This window comes from Schistocerca cancellata, chromosome 11 (assembly GCF_023864275.1).
Source record: "Schistocerca cancellata isolate TAMUIC-IGC-003103 chromosome 11, iqSchCanc2.1, whole genome shotgun sequence".
In the NCBI taxonomy this organism is placed as follows: domain Eukaryota; kingdom Metazoa; phylum Arthropoda; class Insecta; order Orthoptera; family Acrididae; genus Schistocerca; species Schistocerca cancellata.
The window spans coordinates 80442126-80467347 of record NC_064636.1 but is presented as its reverse complement, the minus strand read 5'-3'; the positions used below and the strand labels follow the sequence as shown (position 1 = coordinate 80467347).

Sequence of the window (25222 nt, the reverse complement as noted above, 5' to 3'; positions counted from 1 at the left end):
CACAGATGTCTGTGATGAACAGTGTTTTGGCCATTCATCGGTTTCAGCTGAAACAGTTGCAAAAATGGGGAAAGAAATATGCAAAGATCAGTATGTGACACTTTGCGAGCCTTGTAAATGCCCCCCTGAAGTCAGTAAGAGTGCAGTTGTTAAGATTTTGACTGAACATACGGACTATCACAAAGTGTGTGTGAGGTGGGTCCCCAAAATGTTCACTGAAGACCGTAAATGGCAACGTGTCAAAGCAGTACTGAATGGTTATCCCGAAACATCCTCTACACCCTTGCTCTCTGATTCAGATGAATGAGAATCGTGAAGATTAATTAGGAAAGGCTGCATCATTGAGTCTCCTGTCAATTTCCTTTTCAAAATCTTCTTCTTGCAGTGTTTCTGAATGTCTAGCACAATTTGCCCATGCAGAGATAATTATGTTGTCCACTGCTTGACCTGTGTTTTTCAACACCAGCAATCTGCAAGATGCTATTTCTCTTTGTGATATAGACTACAACTACGCAGTGTGGGGAATTCCTTTAGATGACAACAATGAAATAATTTCATTGTTTCTCGTGTTTGAAGTAGGAGCCTTATTCGTTTGCGTTTGCTTTTGCACAGAGTGAACACTCACATTATCCGTGACAATAACAGAATTCTGCACCAGGTACGGATGTAGCTGTTGTACAGACCACCGCTTGAAGACAGCAAGACATTTCAGAGTGGTAGTCACTCAGATGCTTTGAGTTTGATGCTTTAAATATTAATTTACTTTCTTGTATGAGCCCTGTCTCTGGAGAACCTGCATGAAGCACAATAAAGGTGGATTCACACTTGACGGAATGTTGCCGCCACATCCATCACCTCAAAAGATTCTCCTCTGTAGTTCAAATTGTGGCATTCACACATGCCGTCAACAGAGTGTTATCGACACGTCAAGTCATGTCGCGTCAAGGTTTCTCGGGAACAGTGTTTCAGCGGGCCATGGACGGAGTCATGTATTTCCCTATTGCTGCCAGCAAGTAGCACCTCCATATTTGTTTTATTTTGTTCAGCAAAATTGCCTTAGGCAAAAATCAGCTTCTGCCATGGTGATACTGGATACCTGCGTCTTTAATTCCTCTTTGTAATTTCTATTTGCATTTTGCATAACAGATTAAAAAAAAACCTGTTCTTTAGACATTCTGAGGTGTTCATAGTGATGACTCCTCTTCCAGCTCCTTGTAAAGAGTGTGGAACTCTCCTTCACAGTCTCGAGTTTTTAACATTTTTCTAACATACTCTTTTTCCTCGCTGTTCCTTATCATCAAGTGCAACGCCAATCATTTCAAGCTGCTTTAAACTAAACTTCAGCATTTCATTATGATCTACTGTGAACTACGAAATAGTGTCTCTGGTGGGTATTCCATGAACCAGCTGTAATGTCACAATGCTCTTTCAGTGTCGACATGCCATATAGTGTGATCTGTTCTCTTCAGCAGATGCATTGGCTTCACTCGCAATCTGTCAAACAGTTCTCAACCCGATGCCGCAACTGTTCTTTCTTGGCACTTGGCAACACCGGGAAACGCTTTGTGATCAGATGTGGATGTGGCTTCTGAATCCTGTGTAAAGAACTGATATATGTTCAACACTATTTCTCTCACCTGCTTTTGTAATACTGGGTGAGATTTGCTTTTGCCACTCACATCGATCGGACTGCCTTGCTTTTGCCACTCACATCGATCGGACTGCCTCAAAATAACTTTCAAAAGAATGCTATGCAGAATGCTAAAACCAGTCATAAACTCACTCCACACCGAGTGCACACATCGGCCGACTGACTGATATCGGTTGGCACGTCACATGACATATCCGTGCTACTGCGTATCGAGATATCACCTGTCACTTTATGTGGCATGCACTCGAGTAGCTTTGCGACCCCCTGCTTTACAATACTAGAGGTAGAACTGACAAGGCACTTAGCACAGAAGTAGAACCGAAAGTACCGTAACTGTATTTGAATGTTAGGAGAAGAACTTAGGCACAGTGAAAAAAATGTGACAGAATTTGTTTTCCAATCACTATAGTGCAGAGTGCAGACAGTGTATAGAGGAGAGAAGCATTGTGGGGAAACAGGCCCTGTTTCTCTCGAGTAGATCAGCAGGCTACACCTGTGTTCTGCAAGAGCAGAAAGCAGCACTGACACCTTGTCACAGGGATCACTGATCTCTTCTGGTGTTGTAAGGGCCATAATCAAAATCCATGATGGACCAGATTTAATCACATCACTCATTTCAGAATAAGAAAAAGAAAACAACACAAAGCATTTGGGAACCGTCACCACATAACTGCTTCTTGAGGTTGGCGGGCTATAGTTAATGAGGTAATTCAGGCCCAACCGCTATTGGATGCAATCACCGTTCAAATCATCTGCCATCTAACTTGCCACATTAAGTGTGTGTATTATACCAGCTTTTGAACTTTAGCTAATGAACGAATATAAGTGTAGACCAGATTTGGCTTAAATTCAAAGAAATAGTATAAGCAGCAATTGAGAAGTTTATACCAAATAAATTAACAAATGACGGAGCTGATCCTCCTTGGTACACAAAACGGGTTAGAACACTGCGAAATGCCTTCACAAAAGAAGGCGAAGTAAATATTCCAGGATTCAAATCGAGAACAGCTGCTGACATGAGCAACATAAAAGTAAATATCCTTGGAGTAGTGAAGCAACTCAAATCACTTAATAAAAGCTTGTCTTCTGGTCCAGACTGTATACCAATTAGGTTCCTTTCGGAGTATGCTGATGCATTAGCTCCATACTTAACAATCATATACAACTGTTCGCTCGACGAAAGATTCATACCCAAAGAGTGGAAAGTTGCACAGGTCACACCAATATTCAAGAAAGGTAGTAGAAGTAATCCACTAAATTACAGGCCCACATCGTTAACGTCGATATGCAGCAGGATTTTGGAACATATATTGTGTTCGAACTTTATGAATTACCTCAAAGAAAACTGTCTATTGATACACAGTCAACGTGTGTTTAGAAAACATCATTCCTGTGAAACACAACTAGCTCTTTTTTGCATGAAGTGTTGAGTGCTATTGACAATGGATTTCAGATTGATTCCGTACTTAAGGATTTCCGGAAGGCTTTTGGCACTGTACCACACAAGCGGCTTGTAGCGAAATTGCATGCTTATGGAATGATGTCTCAGTTATGTGACTGGATTTGTGATTTCCTGTCAGAGAGGTCACAGTTCGTAGTAACTGACAGAAAGTCATCGAGCAAAACAGAAGTGATTTCTGGCATTCCCCAAGGTAGTGTTATAGGCCCTTTGCTGTTCCTTGCCTATATAAACGATTTGGGAGACAATCTGAGCAGCTGTCTTTGGTTGTTTGCATATGATGCTGTCATTTATCCACTAATAAAGTCATCAGAAGATCAAAACAAACTGCAAAATGATTTAGGAAAGATATCTGAATGGTGCGAAAAGTGGCAGTTGACTCTAAATAACGAAAAGTGTGACGTCATCCACATGAATGGTAAAAGGAACCCGTTAAACTTTGGTTACACAATAAATCAGTCTAATCTAAAAGCTGGAAATTCAACTGAATACCTAGGTATTACAATTACGAACAACTTAAATTGGAAGGAACACAGAAAATGTTGTGGGGAAGGCTAATCACAGACTGCATTTTATTGGCAGGACACTTAGAAAATGTAACAGACTTACTAAGGAGACTGCCTACACTATGTTTGTCCATCCTCTTTTAGAATACTGCTGCGTGGTGTGGGGTCCTTACCAGATAGGACTGATAGAATATATCAAAAAAGTTCAAAGAAGGGCAGCACGTTTCGTATTATCGTGAGATATGGGAGAGAGTGTCACAGAGAAATGATACAGGATTTGGACTGGACATCATTAAAAGAAAGGTGTTTTCTGTTGCGACCAAATCTTCTCATGAAATTCCAATCCCCTCCGAAAATATTTATTGATACCGACCTACATAGGGAGGAATGATCAGCACGATAAAATTAGGGAAATCAGAGCTTGTACGGAAAGATATAGGTGATCATTCTTTCTGCACGTTATACAAGATTGGAATAATAGAGAAGTGTGAAGGGTGGTTTGATGAACCCTCTGCCAGGCACTTAAATGTGATTTCCAGAGTATCTATTTAGATGTAGATGTAGGTATGCAGTTGTTATAAAATTCTAGATCCCACAGCTGAATACTATGTTGCATTATGTGGTGTGTATCTCAGATAGCCTACTTAACTGCCCACAGTTGGCACAACACCAAAACATCAAGTGCGTTGATAGGTCATTTCATTTGTGCACGTTTTATTTTGCAAGCAGGTTCTGACACACATTATCTGTCCAAATTGGGCTTCACCAGATGCTGTACAATACCAGGTACTGAAAACTGATTACATTTTAGATATCAATATGCTGAAAATAAAGATCTTTAAACTATTTCTGATAGAATAGTGCCTATGGATACAATTTGCTGGTAAATATATTTAGGTAATTTCGCGTTATCACATTTTGAGACAGAATTCGCATCTATTTCACATTTATCACAAAATTTGAATTTTTCTGGTCCGTAGTAACTGGAGCTTAAGGCTCCACACTGTGAGGCAGTGGCAGTAGCTTGCATTCTAGGATTATTGGAGTGTCATTTGCTGAGTCAGAGTGTTTGCTTTTTGTTTTGAGATATGTAGAATATGTTTTATGGTCAAGATTATATGCCACCAGTGTCTCCGAGTTCATTTAGCTTTATCCAGAGTGCACATGTAGCTTTCTTCTACGGATGTGAAATGTGGAGCATCGACACCCACCCAGCGTTCATCTGCCTCTAGTCTTGTCTTCTCGATTGCCGAATATTCTTCCCCAGTTTGGCTAAACGGCCCACTCGACAAAAAAATGGACATCCAGCTAAGTAATGCCATGAGGATGATTTTTAGTGTTATCAAATCAATTTGTACACAATGATTAGCAGTACAAAGCCACATTCTGCCCTCTCGGCTGCAACACATAATGCTGTCACGAATGAATAGGGCAGAAAGATCATTGATAGTAGAAATCTTCCAGACCGTTGAGATGTTGATGGTGCAAACTACATTGCATGACAAAAGAAGTGGAGCACGCAGAAGAGATGGTCAGATGTTAGCAGTTCTCTGGGGCCCCAGAGAACATTGGCATTGTTTGTGTTTAGTGTTAGTAGCAGGTCTGTTAGTGTATGTAAGGAGTGTGAACAGTTACAACTGTTGAGTGGTCACTGTGAAGGGTATGAAGATGCTACATATGAGATATGTTCCAGAAGTTATTTTTCAATGTAATCAACCTTCATTTCAGTACACTTTTCACAGCTCTGAATTAACAGCTCTATGCCTTTCAAAAATAACCTGATTCTTTATCATCAAAGTGTCCCATTACATCAGTTTCACTTTATCATCAAATTTCCTTTCTCCACGATCTTTCTTCAGTTTGGAGAAGAGATGGTAGTTACTTGGGGTGAGATCTGGACTGTAGGGTGGGTAGTCGGTCTCCTGGAAGCAACATTCCTTTACTACAGCCTCCGTGATTACCACTGTGTGGACTGGCACATTGTCACGGAGAAGACAAACACATTGTGACAACCTTCCTCGCGTCTGTAGTTCGATGGAGCTGCGTAATTTGTGCAGGTAGTGTTATGCGTTCACAGTGGAATTCCTTTGTTTAAAATCAACTAAGAGAATTCCTCTGAACTTCCAGAACCAGAAGATTGTTGCCACGGCCTTCTTTGTAGGCAGAGTGACCTTTGCCTTTCTCAGTGAAGCCTCACCTAGTTTATACCATTAGAGAGATTCTCTTTTGAACAGAAGATCATAATAAAGAATCGTAGTTTCATCCCCTGTGACAATGGATTCTAGTACTTCTTTCTGGTTGCCACAGCACAGCTCCAAAAACTTGGTGCAAATAGTCACACACTACTGAGAGAAGTTTGAGCACCCGTCTTGCACTGACCTTTTTCGTGTGCAAATGATCGTGCATTATCTGTAAAATGGTTGTTTTAGACAACCATATCCTCGCTGCAGTTTTCTCAGATTCCAATCGCATGTTACTCAGAACTTCACTTTCAACAATAGCGATGGTTTCCTCAGTCCCAATTTGACAGTTCGAGTGACACATGGATCGACAGTAATGCTCTCTCTGCCCAGATGAAACTGTCTAGACTATTCCTTCACTGTGGAGTATGAGGGGAAGCATCACCATAAACACGATCCAAGTGGACTTTGAAAATGAACAAAACTGGGTGCACCACTATTCAGACAAGGCCTCCATATTATATACCAAGCCCTTCTTTTGTCAGGAACTTAATCATTGCACAATATTCGATTTTACCCATTGCAGCATGAGTGTCACCATTCGACTAAGGCTAGAAGTAGACTGCAACTCGTGTGCACATCTATTGACAGATGTCGCTAGCTCCCCTCCGTGGCATTTAACCTTCACGCCTGTATTCAAGGTCAGGCCACAAACGTCTGGAACCTATCCCGTGCTTGTGCAAGACAAAATTATCAGTGTCTGAAAGGGTGTAAAAGGGCCATCACTGTTGGACCCCATTTGGCCAGCTGGTTGAACATGTAGAATCTATATTTGTGGGGTTTGTGACAATGTACACTACTGGCCATTAAAATTGCTACACCAAGAAGAAATGCAGATGATAAGTGGATATTAATTGGACAAATATATTATACTAGAACTGACATGTGATTACATTTTCACGCAATTTGGGTGCATAGATCCTGAGAAATCAGTACGCAGAACAATCACCTCTGGCCCTAATAACGGCCTTGATACGCCTGGGCATTGAGTCGAACAGAGCTTCGATGGCGTGTACAGGTACAGCTGCCCATGCAGCTTCAACACGATACCACAGTTCATCAAGAGTAGTGACTGGCATATTGTGACAAACCAGTTGCTTGGCCACCATTGACCAGACGTTTTCAGTTGGTGAGAGATCTGGAGAATGTGCTGGCCAGGGCAGCAATTGAACATTTTCTGTATCCAGAAAGGCCCGTATAGGACCTGCAACATGAGGTCTTGCATTATCCTGCTGAAATGTAGGGTTTCGCAGGGATCAAATGAAGGGTAGAGCCACGTGTCGTAACACATCTGAAATGTAACGCCCACTGTTCAAAGTGCCGTCAATGCGAACAAGAGGTGACTGAGACGTGAAACCAATGGCACCCCATACCATCACGCCGTGTGATACGCCACTATAGCGATGACGAATACACGCTATCAATGTGCGTTCACCGCGGTATCGCCAAACACGGATTCGACCATCATGATGCTGTAAACAGAACCTGGATTCATCCGAAAAAAATGACGTTTTGCCATTTGTGCACCCAGGTTCGTCGTCGAGTACACCATCGCATGCGCTCCTGTCTGTGTTGCTGCATCAAGGATAACCACAGCCAGGGTCTCCGAGCTGATAGTTCATGCTGCTGCAAACGTCATCGAACTGTTCGTGCACATGGTTGTTGTCTTGCAAACGTCCCCATCTGTTGACTCAGGGATCGAGGCATGGCTGCATGATCCGTTACAGCCACAAGGATAAGATGCCTGTCATCTCGAGTGCTTGTGATACGAGGCCGTTGGGATCCAGCACGGCGTTCTGTATTACCTTCCTGAACCCACCGATTCCATATTCTGCTAACAGTCATTGGATCTCGACCAACGCGAGCAGCAATGTCGCGATACGATAAACCGCAATTGAGATAGGCTACAATCCGACCTTTATCAAAGTCGGAAACGTGATGGTACGCATTTCTCCTCCTTACACGACGCATCACAACAACGTTTCACGAGGCAACGCCCGTCAACTGCTGTTTGTGTATGAGAAATCGGTTGGAAAGTTTCCTCATGTCAGCACGTTGTAGGTGTCTTCACCGGCGCCAACCTTGTGTGAATGCTCTGAAAAGTTAGCCATTTGCATATCACAGCATCTTCTTCCTGTCGGTTAAATTTCGCGTCTGCAGCACGTCATCTTCGTGGTGTAGCAATTTTAATGGCCAGTAGTGTACAATGGTTGATCAGAAGAAGTCTTGCTGGTGACATCGAAGTCAATAGAATACATGCATACCCTAAATGTTCTTGTGCAACATTTTATGTGATATATATGAAGGCTTTATTTCAATAGTGGTACAACTCCAATTATTTCATTTCAAGATACTGAGGCTTAGACATAACTGAGTGATGACAATAGGAAGAAATGGTAATCCCTTGCAACAAGTGGTGGACTGCAATATTTAAGGTACATTATTCACAGAACTGTCATCACTATGAACAAAACTGGGTGTACCACTATTCAAATAAGGCCTCCTTATTATATACCAAATTCTTTTATTATGTATGTGGATAGATAAAAAAAAGTCTATTCACCAAGGGGCACCAGGTGAACACACACACAAAAAGGTTTAACTTTTACAAAATGTTGGAGCAAGTGGCTTCTTCTTCTGGCAGAAAAGTTGAAGGGGAAGGAAGATGGGTGAAGAAAAAGGACTAGTGAGGTATAGAGAAGGGGGTACACTTCAGAAAAGTTACGCAGAATGCCAGTCAGGGGAGAATTAACGGGTGGGACGAGAAGGACACCTTTCCTTGGTGAGTAGATTCTTTATTTATCCATTTACGTTGTATTGCCAGTAATTGCTTATTTTCGTTGTTACGTTCTTTTATTACTTCAATATATGTAATTTTTTTTAATGTTTCAAAAAGCTGTACAATATACAAGTAAATACTTCTTATTGCAGGTGTCTGTAGAGTGTGGAGTGCCAAACGACACGAAGCCGGAGACTGCAGCATTGGTTCCACTTATACCAAAGGAAGAACCAGTAAGTACCACCATTTGTGAGAAATCTGAGTTGCACTGTGCTTCATATTTTGTGTGTATATTATATAACACCGAGTCAGGTGTATCTCCTAAGATTCATTTGGTGCATCTTCTCTCGTGTCAGGATGATTCAATAACTAAACATACAATTGTGACAATAAAAACGGTTTATTACATCAGTACAATTTTATGTCTACTTTTCCACATAATCCCCACCAACTTTACAGACTTATACCATCCTCTTTGTGAAAGTCTTCTTATCCCTTCAGTGAATAATTCTTTACCTTGTCCTCAGAGCCAGTTTTGTACTTTTTTCTTTACCTCTCCCTAGCTGTTGGACCCATTCCACACAAAGGTTCTTTCATTGAACCAAATGGGTAAAAATCCGAGGCGGAAAGACAGGGCTGTAAGGAGGATTGTATAGGAGCTTCCAACCCATTCAGCCAATAGTTTCTAGTCTCAGTTGCGTCTTATGAAGGCTGGCAAGTGTTGTCTTGAAGGAAAAAACGGATAAGTGTGAATAGGACCCACACTCTGAGGCTTTTACACTAACTTAATTATGCGTGTAGATTATGATTATGATAATAATAATAATAATAATAATTTTATGTGGCTCAGTGGTCTAGTGCAAGTCTTTCTATTGGCTGCCACTTCAGTGATTACTGAGTGATTCACCTACCCCATTTATCCATCCAGGGAGACATAACTTACAGTTTAACACGGAATCAGAACCACATGTTGTTTCTGGTGACTCCTCACATATTGGAGTGGTGAAAGTGACTTTAAAATGAAGATTGAAACATATGTGGGTGAACAAGATTTGATCCTGCAACCTCTCAGTTACCAGGCACCCAATTTACCATTAACCATCTGGGCCCAACAGGGATACAAATAGTCCATTTATATGTTTTCTGCATCTACATCTATACTCCGTGAGCCACTGGCAAATAGAGGAGGAGGAGATTAGTGTTTAATGTCCCGTCGACAACGAGGTCATTAGAGACGGAGCGCAAGCTCGGGTGAGGGAAGGATGGGGAAGGAAATCAGCCGTGCCCTTTCCAAGGAACCATCCCGGCATTTGCCTGAAGCGATTTAGGGAAATCACGGAAAACCTAAATCAGGATGGCCGGAGACGGGATTGAACCGTCTTTCGTTTTGTAGCTGGTTGCTGGGTGATTTAAAATGTTTAAACATTATGATAGATAAATAAAAAAATTAAATTCACATGCACGAAGATTTTGAGTGGAAGATGAATAATACGTAGAAAAAATGAGAGCAATTGAAACAGTTATTCTAATTTTTAAAATAACACACCAAAGAAATAGAAATAAAAAAGTTACCTCCATTTAAATCAGTTAATTGAATAAAAATAACAATCAAAGTCATTTTGATAAAGATTTAAAAACAAAATTTTTCATAGCACGTGATGAGATTTGAACCCATAATGTTTTGCATGTGAGGACTGTATCTTAATCTTCACACTACAAGAACAGACTGCTTAATGTTTCTGTTTTTAAAGCTGTACTGCGTCACGCGGAATTCAGAATTTTTTTCACCAATTGCTCACAAACAGGGGCCCACCAGGGCGAATGGCTGCATGGCGTGATAACTTGGATCTTACCCTACGTCACTGTACAGTTGGTTTTAAAAAAGTTGATCCCACTGCTGGGGATCTCTCCTCGTTAGAGGCAAAAAGCTAAAGGGAGAAGGTCCGGGAATCTTAGTGGCTGATTAATATAACCATTTCTGAAAATCAGTCTTCCAGGGAGTGTTAGATTTAGATTCTGTCACCTTACAACTGGAATGTGCAGGTGCACCATTGTGCTGGAAGACCATACCCATCCTTGTAGCCAAAGGAATGTCTTCCAGTAATATTGGAAGCTTGTTTTTAAGGAAGTCTAGATAATGAAGTCCTGTAAGACGATAGGCTAACACGGCAGGCTCAACCAGTTTTTATTGTATCATACACATATTTACAAAGAAATGTTCTTGAAAGTGCTTCTCGACTGATGTGAGTTGACAGTGTTATAGATACCATCATGAGAAAAAATGGCTTCATCAGTAAACAGTATAAATGAAATTACTCAGCAATTTGCAGCTAGCCAGCAACAAAATTCCAACCATATGCCTTCACCTCCTCCTTGAATGTGTTGTCTATAAACGATAAGGATACAGGCCGCGCATTCGTAGTTTCCAGTGTATTCTTGTATATTGAACACCGATATGTGTAGAAGTTATGCATGTGCTTATTGAAGGACTGTTTTGTACCACCTGAATAGTTTCTTTGACTTTCACTCCTTTCATTTGCATGTTCATATGAGATAGACTGTTGCCCACTGTACAAGCCTCATGCAGCACAGTGAAAACACAGATAAACACTCCTGAATCTGGTGCTCTGTGGTTAGAAATTCGTCTGCCATCTTCCCAACAAGGAGCTGTGTCTCCATTACAAAACCTGTAAAACAAATACCATATCAGCATACTCAGCATTTGCAAATTGGTGTGGTATGCTTAAGCAATATGGTAGAGTTGACCAACAAATCACAGTACTGGTTAAAAATTTAAATTGTATAAACTCAAGCATATCTTGAACTCAAAAATGACAATCGCTATATCAATATTATGAAAAGGATAGTTGCTACTCATCATACAGCGGCGATGTTGAGTTGCAGGTAGGTACAACAGAAGCACTGTCACACAGTAAGCTTTTATCCAACAAGACCTTTGTCAAAACTAGAAAGCAAACACATGCATGGTGGTCGTGAGTTTGTGAGTTGCATTTCCATGAGTGTGTGGTTTGTAGGTCTGTTCTCTGTTTTTGACAAAGACCTTGTTGGCCGGAAGCTTATTGTGTGACAGTTTTTTTGTCGTGCCTATCTGCGGCTTGGCATCTCCACTGTATGGTGAGAGGCAACTATCCTTTTCGTGATATTGTTACATTCCATCCTGGATTTTACAATTGATATATCTTTATGTACAGAGTGCGGCAAAAAGATGTTAATATTAAATGAGTGCTTAATCGTGTGAAATTGTGAGGTAACAATTTGGTTACGGGGTTTCGATTTGGCATCCATCCCACCCAGTGCACATATAGAGTCTGTCCATTGTTGATTGGCCACTGGGCCATTTGAACAGGGATAGAAGCGATGACCTCAGTGATGTGATGATTCAGGTCGCCCTAGTGGCTAGGTTTGCTGGCATAGACACGAACCTCGATCGTGTCTCACAGCCAAAAATCGCATGGCGTCAGATCAGGTGAACATGTTGGCCGTTAGAGAGGACCACCTCTACCAGTCTGATGTTAACCAAACATGTCGTTCAGGTAATGGTGAACCATCTGACTGTAATGTCGGGGACGCCATGTTGCTGGAAGTACCATTCGCTGGAGAATGGCGAGTGGCACGTTCTCCTCTGTGTACATGTTGAACAGGGGAGGGTAATTCTCTCCCTCGACTGTCTGTTCTTCAAAAAAGAAGGGTCCACTCAATCCAAATTTGCTCACTGCACAGCAAACGTTCACATTGTGGGGAATATCGTAGGTGCTCTTGAACTTGCAGGGGGTTCTTGGACACCCAGATCACCACAGTTGTGCTTGTTGTGCTGATGTGCCATGTTTCTTCATCAGACAATGTGAATAGAATGTCAAGTTCCATAGGATAACTTGTGCAGCACTCACACATGCTTGCTTGTCCACGATTGACAGCTGCTGCACAATTTGCTAGTGGTATTGCTTCTTTCTTAAATTATGGTACAAAATTCTAACAACTGTTCTTTGAGAAATGTTAGTCTCCAGGGAAAGTCTGTGTGAGATTTGGTTGGGCAGCCTACCATTGCTCCCTGGATGAGGATTATGTTTTCTTCAGTTCGGACAGATCTCTTCCTACTGTCATTTCCCTTGGAATCATCTCGAATGGACCTCTTACAAACTTCTCTTAGATTGTCATACACGATGGTGCATCCCAGCCTGTCCACACTTCGAATTTTTCTTGTATGATGCTTAGAGACTGAAAGACCTTCATCCAGGCAGCTATTTTCCTTCACTCCTCAGTGAAATATCGGGATGCCATGGCTTAAATGGGCAGGGGAGAACCATTTAATGTTAATGTCTTTTTGCCTCATCCTGTATAAAAGGTTATGTCGCGACTGACTGACTCATCATCGCCCAGCTGAAACCACTGAGGATGGAAACTTGAAACAGGAGAGGGTGTTGATTTTGTACTGTAGGCTTCATTAAGAATCAATTGTTCGAAATTCAACACTAATGGAGTGAAATACGAGATGAAAGGTTTTTTGAAACTATGTCACTATTAAGGCAGTTTTGAAGCTAGACCAACAAAAATTGGTATCTGGTTTCTCGGTCGGAAATAAACAAATAATTGTTCCATCATTTTGGGAAATTTAACACCTATTTAGGTGAAATAGTGGGTGAAACATTTTTAAAAATAAATTCTTTTTAAAAAACTAGTAAAGTATTTTTAAGGCTACAGTGCTGAAAATTGGTATTTGACTTGTCGGTTGGGGGGGGGGGGGGGGGGGGGGAATGCTTGTTTCACTGTTTTTGGAAATTCAATCCCTAAGGGGGTGAAATAAGGGATGAAGGCTTTTATGGAAATATTTTATTATGCAAGCATTTTTGAAGCTAAATCTTTGAAAATTTGTGTTTGACTTCTCTGTTAGAGATAAATTAAAAAAAATTACGCATTTCACTCTTTTCGGAAATTAAACCTCTAAGCGGGTGAAATAGGGAGTGAAACGTCGTATAAAAATGTTTCTTTGCGAAAGGAATTTCTAAAGCTAAATGTTTGAAAATTGGTGTTTGGCTTCTAATTTTGAAACGAAAAAACATCTATTCCACTATTTTCGGAAATTTTAACACCTAAAGGCGTGAAACGGGGCCGGACTGATTCACTGACTCGTCATCGTCCACCCCAAACCTCTAAAGGTAGAAACGTGAAATTTGGGCAGGATATGGATCTTATACTGTAAGCATAATTTAAGAAGGGATTGTGTGAAATTCCACTCCCAATAGGGTGAAATAGGGGATGAAAGGCTTTTTGAAAATGTATTGCTATTAAGGCAATTTTGAAGCTAGAGCTAAAAAAACTGGTATTTTGTTTTTCAGTTAGAAATAAAAAAATCTGTTTCAGCATTTTTTAAAAATTGAACCACTATGGGAGTCAAATATTGGGTGAAAGTTTCTTTGAAAATGAATTATTATTATTAAAGCTAAATCTATGAAAATTGGTATTTCACTTCTCAGGTCGATAAAAGAAATATGTGCCAGGGCATGAAAATTTCTATGGAAATATCTCCACAAGAACAGAAAAGGCATGATTAACTAAAACCTTGGACACCAGATAGCAGAATTGCTTTTTGGTCAGATGTACATTCTGAAAATCGTCTAGGGTGTTGATTGCCATGGAAAGTTCAGAAGGTTTTGTACACTGTGAACAACATAAAAATTCTGTTGTAGAAAACAAACAAAAATCTGTACAGACCATACAGTCTACGTGAGAGAAGCAGAGGCCACCAAGCTAGTAAACTCATAGAACCAGAAGTACCATCTTGCGAACTGAAAACTTATCTCTGTAATCAATGAAAATTAGACTATACTCTCAGCCCCTAAAATATTTTCTATTCCTCTTGAAATACCCCATGTACATTCAGAATTATAACTCTTATTTTTGCCTGCTTTGCTTCTGTCACTCAGTTGGATTAAATACATTCAAACATACATATTGTTACAAGCGACTCTCCCTTATTTATTTCTCATGTGCATACATCACTTGCCAATCATTTGTGAACTTCATTGCTGACACGGAGGGATTAGACAGTAACAACATAAAATATGTAGCCGTTCATTGTAAGAATTGTCTGCACATCTTGTTTGTCTTTTCATTGGTGCCACTTTCCATGTGCAGATCTTTGGTGAACGAAACCTGTGATGTGATATACAATTAACAGCTAACTTGTTACCCATCCTTTGATTGCTTGGTGTCACCTCCTCGACAACCAGATTCCTCTGAAACACATTATGCAAGCTACACATCCAACCAAACCCCCCACCACCAGAAAAAAAAGGTAGTCTGGCACCGGTAATTATTATCTTGGGAACAACACCATCAACATTTGTCTTCAAACAACAGCCACGGTCTCCATCATGTCATCATATGACAAAATTGCAAACAACAAGGCTGTTCGCCTGTTATTGCTCTGAGCATCTGTGGAGAAAGGATGAGGGACAGTGAAACTGCGAATAAGCAACAAAACATCGGATGTTCACCCCTCATCACAGGACGTGAAGGTAAGGTCCTTGTCCTCTCCGTAAAGGAGGATAGACTGCAATCTGTGGCAGATCTGAAAACAGGATATAATATTGGTGCAGGCAGGGCACAACGTTCGGTGCACATTTTTGAATGGGACTCTCTGCAACAAACATCCCCTACGTGTTCCCATGTTGACCCTATGAAATCATCAATTATGATTGCAGTGACTACGAGATAATTGAGATTGAATCTGGATCGTTCGAAACGTGTCACCCACTCGACGTTCATGTCCAGGTATGCCGTCATCTGAGCGAACAACTGCTTTGACATTTCACTAAACCGTGGATGTAAACCGGCGGGGACTGAGCTTTCATGCAACCTGTGGTAGTAGTCAAAGACACAAGAGCAGTTGTGGACTTTATGAACATTATTGTGGGCCACCTGCATCCCTTTGTGCACTGGGCAAGAGATTCACAAGCCAGGTAAGGAGCCAATGCCTTAAAACCTGGTTTGGGCTCCCATCTGGACCTGACAACTTGCTTGTTTTCAACTCTTTCAGTTGTTTCTCTGTGCCAGGGATGCTTATTATTACATGAGAGTGAAGCTATCTGGTCATATTTAACAAGTCTAGGTGAAACTAAGTTAATTTTTGGATGTTTCTACCGGCCTCCCAATTCTGCTGTGACAACTGTAGAGTCGCCCAAAGAAAGTCTATGGCCTGTAGCATGTAAATACGCAATTGTGCTACACTAGTTGGAGGTACTTCAACCTATCAAGTATAGACAGCGATGTCTACGGATTCATTGCGGGTCATCCAGACACAGTTGTGTGAAATGTTTTGAGCAGCTAGTTCAGCAGCCCCACACAAGTGAAATATCTTACACTTTGCAGCTACAAATAGGCCGGACCTTATCGACAGTGTCAATATAGAGAAGGGGATTAGCAATCGTGATGTCGTTATAGCGACTGTGGTTACAAAAGTTAATAAATAAGTCAAGAAGGCTAGGAGACTGTCCATGCTAGAAAGAGCAGATAAGCAGTTGTTAGCATCTCCCCTAGACAGTGAATTGACATAATTTAGTACAATAAGATGGACATAGAGGAATTATGGCCAAGGTTTAAACAGGTTGTAAATACTGGTCTGCAGAATTATGTACCTAGCAAGTGGATTAAGGATGGAAAAGGCCTACCGTGGTTTAACAATGAGATTCAGAAACTGCTGAGGAAGCAGAGGTTGCTGCACTCTTGGTTCAAAAGAGAACACACAAATGAAGGCAAGCAAAGGTTAGTAGAGATTCGTGCGTCTGTGAAAAGCACACAACTACCACCGTCATACCGTAGCAAAAGGTCTGGCAGAGAACCCAAGTAAGTTCTGGTCCTATGTACAATTGCTAGGTGGGCGTAAGACCTCCGTACAGTCAGTTATTGTCCAGTCTGGTGTGGCAGTTGGAGATAGCAAAACGACAGCCGAAGTTTTAAATTTAACAATGTAGAAAAAGATAGATTGCTACTTGGTGACAGCATCTTTTGGAAAAAGAGACACACACACCATTCATTCACACAAGCAAGCACACCTCACCAGCACATGATATGTGGCTGACAAATCTGGCAGCTCGGGTCAGAATGCCTGAGCGGTCACGTGTGCATGAGATGCGCGTGCTTGTGTGAATGAATGGTGTGTGTTCCTCCTTTTCCAATTACGGCTGTGGCCAAAAGCTTATGTGTAAGTGTCTTTTAATTATGCCTGTGTGCAACTTAATGTGTCATCTTTATGGTAAGTAGCAATCTATCTTTTCCTACATTGTTGATATTCCTACCTGAAGTTCCCATTGTTTTAAAGTTTTAAATTTTGCGGATAGAGAAACAACTGAAAGAGTTGAAAACAAATAAATTTCCAGCTCCAGATGGAATCCCGATTCGATTTTGGCCCTCGGCGTGCATTTATCATGAATCTCCCACACCGTGAAAAGTCCCCAGCGACTGGAAAAAAACACAGGTGACTCCTGTTTATACAAAAGGTAAAAGAACAGACCCACAGAATTACAGACCAGTATCCCTAACATTGGTTTTCAGCAGAATACTCTCAGTTCAAGAAGCTTATGTGCACTAATCAATATAGTCTTAGAAAGCATTACTCATGCAAAACTCAGCTTCCCCTTTTCTCATGTCATATACTGTGAACTATGGATTAAGGGCAACAGACAGATTTGTAGATTTCCAGAAAATATTTGACACGGTGGCCTATTGCAGACTGCTAACAAAGGCACGAGCATATGCAATAGATCCCCAGATACGTGAGTGGCTGGAAGTCGTCTTAAGTAATAGAACCCAGTCTGTTGTTGAATGTTTCCTTGGTCTGTATTTCCCTAATGGGAGTTTTAAGAATAGGCCAGTGAAACAGTCCAGTAGTCGATCCATAACTTCTGTATCTTGTCAGGTTTCTTGCTTCTCTTACTTTTCTGTTGGTCGCCTTATGTTGCCAGTGCTGCAAGGGTCCTGCTGTTCACTACTGTTGAACCATGACACAGCTTCTCTCCCGTGGACTTTGATTTGTTGTGTCAAAGGTGCTGAAAGAGACTTTTCTTGTTCCAGTGTAATAACACGCTCAGAGAAGTTGAACTCTATGTATCTCCTGTAATGTAAAACTCTAACTTTTCCTAATGAATCGACTACACATGTGTTATATTTCAGCTAGACACTGTCATGCGTCCATCTCACACAAGACTCGGAGCAGTAATACAAAGCTGTGACAATTTCTTTGGCATCATGGAGATCACACGTTTTCCAGGCCTTTCCCTTGTGACCCCACAGAGCGAGTGACTCCACCTCGCACGTAGTAACACCAAATCACAACCTGTATCTCCTGTAAACTCATTCTGTGAATGACATGTTACACCTCTTACTTCCCCACTGAGATGAAAGATGTCGTGCCCATAAACTTAATTCTAAAAGATTAATGCATTTATAACAAACATCAGTTTTCAAACAATTGTGTAATTGTATAACTTTACAAAATGCTAACGTTGTTTGCCATTAATTTCCCTCTGGGATTTCGCATAATGTGTCACTCAACTCAGTTCCTATTTCACCAATTAATTCCCACCATAACTATACCTAACACCAAGCTGTGTTCAGAGCCAGTCCATGTGGGACTCACATACAGTTTCCTTTTTTTTATTGCTGTCTTTGTTTATAATAGTATAATTTCACCTCTGTTCCATCATTCGGACATTTTAATTTTATGATTGCTGAACCGTGAATTTACTTTCAAAACTTTTTCTTAAGAATTTACTTTATTTACTAGCGATTCATCAAGAACATTAACACATTTAATCACACTATGTTAGCGTAGAAGTAGTTGCCAGAGAGTAACTGATGAAATCAAAATGGAATCGCTTTTAACAACTTTATTTTATTTATTTTATTTTTTAAATATTTTTTTATAGAAACAGATTTAATATTAAAAATAGAAAGCACCCTCTAAATATCAAGTTACAATTTATTCAGAGGCAGAAAGAAACAAATTTTTGTGTGTATGAGCTTTCGGGCTGAGAACCTTGCCGCTCCCCTTTGACACAGCCATAGTCACGACCGCTCACAACAACCTCTGAAAGACTAACAGGTGCAAATCTGCAACACACCTTAAAGTAAAAGTTTTAACAATTCACACGAGCACACAAACTAATGGTACAAAACACTAAAATTAAAAGATTAACTTGCCACCGAAGGTGCAACTTGATTTTAACTTCTAAGAAAAGTCTTAGGGTGGAAGGGTGGCAACTTTATATACTAAAATGACCATTTAAATGAAAGCCCATGAAATGCAATCTTACACAAAATTATACAAGGTTGGCCAAACATGCTCTACAGTACACATATACCACCTCTCAAGATGATAGGCAAGATAAAAACATATTTCAGGAATTCGCCCGTTACGCTTCAAGCAATAAATTCATTAACACGCTGAATCTGACAAACATGACAGAGGCAGCTCCGAAAGACCGACAGACACTAACTGCCTAACAAATGCGGACTAGAGACAGACGAGCAAGCTGGGGACGAGAGACCGACCAAGAAAACAAGTAGGATTTAACAATTAAATAACACAGCATATCATCAATCACTTAACTTCTAATAAACTGCAATTTCTGGAGAAGACCTGGCGCAGCACCCCCATATCACTCTCCTGAACCGCCCGCTGCCAGCCGCTTCAACGGACGCAGGAAGGGGGGCTGATCTCCCATCTCACAGCGTCGCAGCTCGCACCGGCCAGACCGATGTCGTGGGTTGACTCCTGTTGCTCTCGTGTCGGCCGCGAAGCCACTACCCCTCGCTATACGGCGTGGCCCACTGGACTCACGTGGCGACCTCACATGCGCCGACGCTCAAGGCGGACAAGTCATCTCGTCTCTCAGTGCGCAACCGGCCAACCGATCGATCCAACCTCAATCTTAACGACAGACATACTAACACTCCGGACGACAGACAGACTAGCAAGCTGGGGGACGAGAGACTGAGCCCGACTGACTTCCTGAGACTCACTGACTGGCGAGCTCATAGCGCCCCTTAAATGCACGTGAACAGGCAACCTTTCCCCTTTCCCACCAGAGGAAGACACCAAAGCTGCGATTGCCACAACAGCGCCACCGCCAGAAACGGAGGGCGACTGCTCCACACTACACGCTATGGTGCGTTTCAAAACAGCAATTTTTACCACGGCTCAATTGCACTTTACTCCTTTCATCCTTATTACCTGAGCTACATGATTTCTACTTCCCTTAGCTATGGGCATTCCGACATGCACAAATGTTCCTGTAGGCTTCTCGAGATATTATACTTAACTAATCATCTTGCTTTCTTTGCTGCACGTAGGTGACACTAGTTTATTGTCAGGTTCTTTTTACTCCAGGTCTTGGCAGAAGTATTCTTCTGATGTTTATGTACAGTTTTAAATTACTTCATTTAATTCATTAATTTTAATTCCTGGATCAGAATCAACAATCCATTTAACTATTCCTGGCCTCGGATAGAAATGCATTCAAATTTGTGAAGTTTAATCAGTCAGGTCTGTGTGTTACACTAGTCTGGAGAACACTTCTATAATGGCAACACCTTCCTGTGCATGTTTACACCGCATTCTAGGGTCAGGTACTTCTCAATTATCTATCCATTTGAGATGCCAGTGTCCCTTTACAACTCTCCCTTCATAAAAGTGGTAAGGGTCCTTTCTTTTGCGGATCCTCCCAACCTAAGATGTAAGTCATTCTTTCCATAGGTCCACTTGCCCTTTATTCTCCTAACATGTTGCCTTTCGGCAGACCACACTATCACTTTCAAATTCTCTTCTTTCCCTATTTTTAATCTGACATATTATAGGGACAAATACCAAGTTTTGTGTGTGTGTGTGGGTGTGGGTGCGCGCATGCACCAGTGTGGTCTCAATTTTTTTAACCTTATTCTTTAATAAATTTTGTTCAATTTTCCATGTTTGTGACTTCTTTCCACATCAGGACACTTCCTTTATGCCATGAGAATTGTGGGGAGGGAGGGGGGGGGGGTGTACAAGATATACCACCTTGTGTGTGACATACTCATAATCTTGTAGGGTCCACAATACTTTGGGAGAATTTACCAGTTTCTTTCTTTATATATGAACTGTGACAATGATCATGGACAAGCACTGTGTCATCAGCATCGAACATTGGAGTCTGTGCTTCTTGTACCCTCATGCATGTCTGTGTAATTGCAATTCTATTTACATCTTCCAAATTTTCTGTGGGTGTAGATGACAACTTAAATAATTTCGATAACAGTTCTCTCACAAAGGTTCTATTCATGGTTTCTTCTGGAGATAATCCAGTAGCCATGTGTGGTAACTCATTTATTATCACCTGAAATTTGGGGACCATTTGTGTCCACACAGTATGTTTTTCTGAACAGAATGTTCTACAGAATCTTCCCAATTCTTTCACTACTCTTTCACATGAGTTGGATTGTGGATGGTGCCTTGAGATACCTATGTGTTTCACTCCTAACTCTTTAAAATTATTACTAATACATTGTGGGCCTTTATTGGTTAATAATCAGTTTTGGTTTCTGTATATCCTTAAAATATTCCTGTAAACATTGCATCATGGTGGGTGTATTGGACTGCTTAATTGGATAAAGCTTATGTTTTGACCAACACTCTGCAAGCACAAACAGGTACCGACTACGAGGTAGTTGACCAAAAAAAAATTGGCAGTAATTAAGTCGTGTAGTGCTTTAGCTATTGTAGGATATAAAGAGTAAGAGGTAGTTATATTATCTTCCTTCACCCTCTGACACAATTCACAGCATTGTAAGACATCTATGTTTTTCTACTCAGATTCTTGAAACAATAGAATTTATTCATGTGGTGAACACATTTTCGTATGCCATGCTGACCATAGCCTGGATAAACAACATTTGATCTCTCTCTATGTGTTTGCAGGGTACGTAGCCTCCATGGTGACTTACCTTCTTTTGCATCTCCTTTTTCAGCCATATAGATTTATCTTAAGTTGTTTGCAATGCTGTTTTCTCATTATTAATCTTATCACCAGTATAACTATCCAGTCTAATATCTTGTTTAATTATTCTATCAAGTTTTCTTATTTCATCACTCGTATAACTTAATGATAGGGAGTTCATAGCAAAACTCACACCTGGGCCACTGGTTCTCATCATGTCGTTCATAGCTAAAGGTAATCACGATAAAGCATCCGGATCAACATTTTTCAATTCTTAATGTAAACAGTTTCTATATTATATTCATATAACAATAATGCCCATTGCATTAGATGGTCATGCAAAAGGCGGCTTTCCAGTAAAAATGATAATGCTTTGTGGTCAGTGTAAATAACTATTTTTGATCCCCAAATTAATGTATGAAACTTCTTAATGCTCCATACAGTTACGAGTAATTCTTCTTCCATAGCCATTTAATTTTGCTCTTGTTTATTTAAATTGTGACTCGTGATGGTGTTATGCTCTCCTATATTTGGGTCTCATTGTTCCTGAAACAGTTCACATGCTGTTCCATGTTTTGATGCATCTGTTGCTGGCTTGAACGATACATTCGACAGTGGGTGTAGCAATATGGATGTGTTTACTAATGATAGCTCAATGTTTTGGAAAGTTTCTGATGTTCACTCATCCCATATCCACTTTGATTTTTGTTTTAACATGGATAATAATTTTGGATCATTCATTTGTTGTTCTTGTATGTACCTGTAATCAAATCTAGCTAAATTGAGCAGTGAACATAATTGTTTTACATTTCTTGGTTCAAGAGACTCCTTAATTGCTCTCATACATTTTGGATCAGATTTGATCATGTGTACTCTTACCAGATGGCCTAGGAACTTCCAGAGTGTGATTTTGCACATTTAATCGTAAATCTTTTCCTCTAAATTTTGGCAAGGCTTTAATCAATATTCTACAATGTTCTTCCCAGGTCTTAGATAAAGTCCTGGAAAACACACTTCAGAAATATAGGATATGCTGGCACTTCCCCATCTGGTTTAAACTTTGTCAAGTTCATACCCATTCCTAATTGAAGTTCTTCTAGCCATTCTTTTGGTTTCCTGTACTGTTTTTAAAAACCATACTCATTTTCTGTAGCTTATTTTGTGTTTTTTCTAACTCTCCCAGGTTTTCTACGGCTCTTGTTGATTAGAATAGACTTGCCAGTAGAAGTAGGTGTGAAAGAGGAATCATTTCTTTCCTGTACTTTTTTTCTACAAACTCTTGCAGTTGTCCCTACAAGGAAGGTAATGTAGTATGAGGATTCAAAATTTCATTGAATGCCATACCTTGGTGAGTACCTATCTCTATCCTTTCTTTAGTATTAGAGATTTCCTTGTTTACTGTTCTCAACTTCATTACAGATTAAATCACACTGATCATTTAGTGCCTTTTGTAACTCCTGGGGTAAATTAATTATTACATTTTCCAAGATAGAAATTCTGTTTCCCTGTGTTTATATTACACTTTCCATTTCTTTTTGTTTTATATATATTCTATCACCTTGAGCTTGAAGAGCTTCTTCCTGTTTTGTGTTAATTCTATCCTCATGTGCTTAAAGGGCTTCTTCTAGTTCGGTATTAATATTAGCTAGCTCTTCTTTATGTGTTTTCGCTTGTTTAGTATTAATATTAGCTACTCCTGCCTTGATATCATCTCCTTCAGCTGTAAAAGTTTCCTGTAATTTCTTAAACATATTCTTTTGAAATTTAGCCAATAAATCTACTTGCAGTACCTCGTTTGCCATCGCACAAGTGGTTAAAGGCATATGATATTAAAATTATAGTTTAGAGTTTGCCACTAGTCATTAGTACATTTAAGTCACTCCTTAACAATGTCCACTGCGTACATACAAATTGTACAGTTTTATTGTTTTATTCAAAATTCAGTCGCCAGATGCAAATATTTCTGTATCTGATGCCTGAATTTTATTCTGAAAAATAATACAATTTTGTCACGTATTTCTAACTAATACAGCTCACCGTACACCATTGATGTATGCTACAGTGAACGGTTAAGCTACTGGCTTGCTGTGGATACGTTGCGTCATTTGGCTGTAGCAGACTGCTGCTGGAACTGCTATGATATAGCAGGTGACACATAACAGTGCGTCACGATAAACCACGTGCTGAGTTGAACTGCACTTCATGTCCTGTCACAGTCACCAAATAGAATGTTTCCTTGGTATTTACTTCCATAATGGCGGTGTTAGGAATAGACTGTTGAAACAGTTCAGTGGTCGATCCATATCTTGCTAGGTTTCTTGCTTCTCGTTACTTTTTCTTGCGGTTGCCTGCATCACCAATGCTGCAATAGTCCTGCTAGTACAATTCCAATCTGTGCAAACCTCAAAAAACCTCCTGAAAGGGGTTTGCTTCTTACATACTTTCTACTTTAACCGACAAACATCCTGTGTGGTGTACACGAAGGTGTCAAGTTGAGTGACTGTAAGAGAATACAAGGCGACTTAGACAAAATTTCTAGTTGGTGTGATAAATGGCAGCTAGCTCTAAACACAGAAAAATGTAAGTTAATGTGGATGAATAGGTAAAACAGACCTGTAATGTTTGGATACAGCAGAATAGTGTCCTGCTTGACACAGTCAGGTCATTCAAATGTCTTGGCTAACGTTGCAAAGCTATATGAAATGGAACAAGCATATCAGGATTGTGGTAGGGAAGGTGAATGGTCGACTTCAGTTTGTTGGGATAATTTTGGGAAATTGAGGTTCATCTGTGAAGGAGACTGCATATAGGACACTTGTGTGACCCATCCTTAAGTGCTGCTCGAGTGTTTGGACTCCGTGCCAGTTCAGATTAAAGGAAGACGTGGAAGCATTTCAGATGTCGGCTGCTATATTTATTACTGGGCTGTTCAGACAGCATGCAAGTATTATGGAAATGCTTCAGAAGCTGAAATGAGAATCGCTGGAGGGAAGGAAAAGTTCTTTTCTAGGAAAAGTTTTCAGAAATTCAGAGAACCAGCATTTGAAGCAGACTGCAGAATAATTCTACTGCTGTGAAACTTCCTGGCAGATTAAAACTGTGTGCCTGACCAAGACGCAAACTCGGGACCTTTGCCTTTCGTGGGCAAGTGCTCTACCAACTGAGCTACCCAAACACGACTCAAGCCCCATCCTCACAGCTTTACTTCTGCCACTACGTCGTCTCCTACCTTCCAAACTTTACAGAAGCTCTCCTGCGAACCTTGCAGAACTAGCACTCCTGAAAGAAAGGGTATTGCGGAGACATGGCTTAGCCACAGCCTGGGGGATGTTTCCAGAATGAGATTTTCACTCTGCAGCGGAGTGTGCGCTGATATGAAACTTCCTGGCAGATTAAAACTGTGTGCCCGACCGAGACTTGAACTCGGGACCTTTGCCTTTCGCGGGCAAGTGCTCTACCAACTGAGCTACCCAAGCACGACTCACGCCCGGTCCTCACAGTCCTCGGTCGGACACACAGTTTTAATCTGCCAGGAAGTTTCATATCAGCACACACTCCACTGCAGAGTGAAAATCTCATTCTGGAATTCTACTGCCGC

The 25222-nt window shown here is 40.7% G+C and overlaps 1 protein-coding gene across 1 annotated transcript in view; it reads left to right on the top strand.

Moving 5' to 3' along the window:
* Positions 1–25222, top strand: part of LOC126108230 (zinc finger protein 664-like) — a 176632-nt gene that overhangs the window by 112233 nt on the left and 39177 nt on the right. The window contains exon 6 of the mRNA XM_049913461.1: positions 8788–8868. Coding sequence (XP_049769418.1) covers positions 8788–8868 — 81 coding nt within the window. The remainder of the gene's footprint in view (positions 1–8787; positions 8869–25222) is intronic.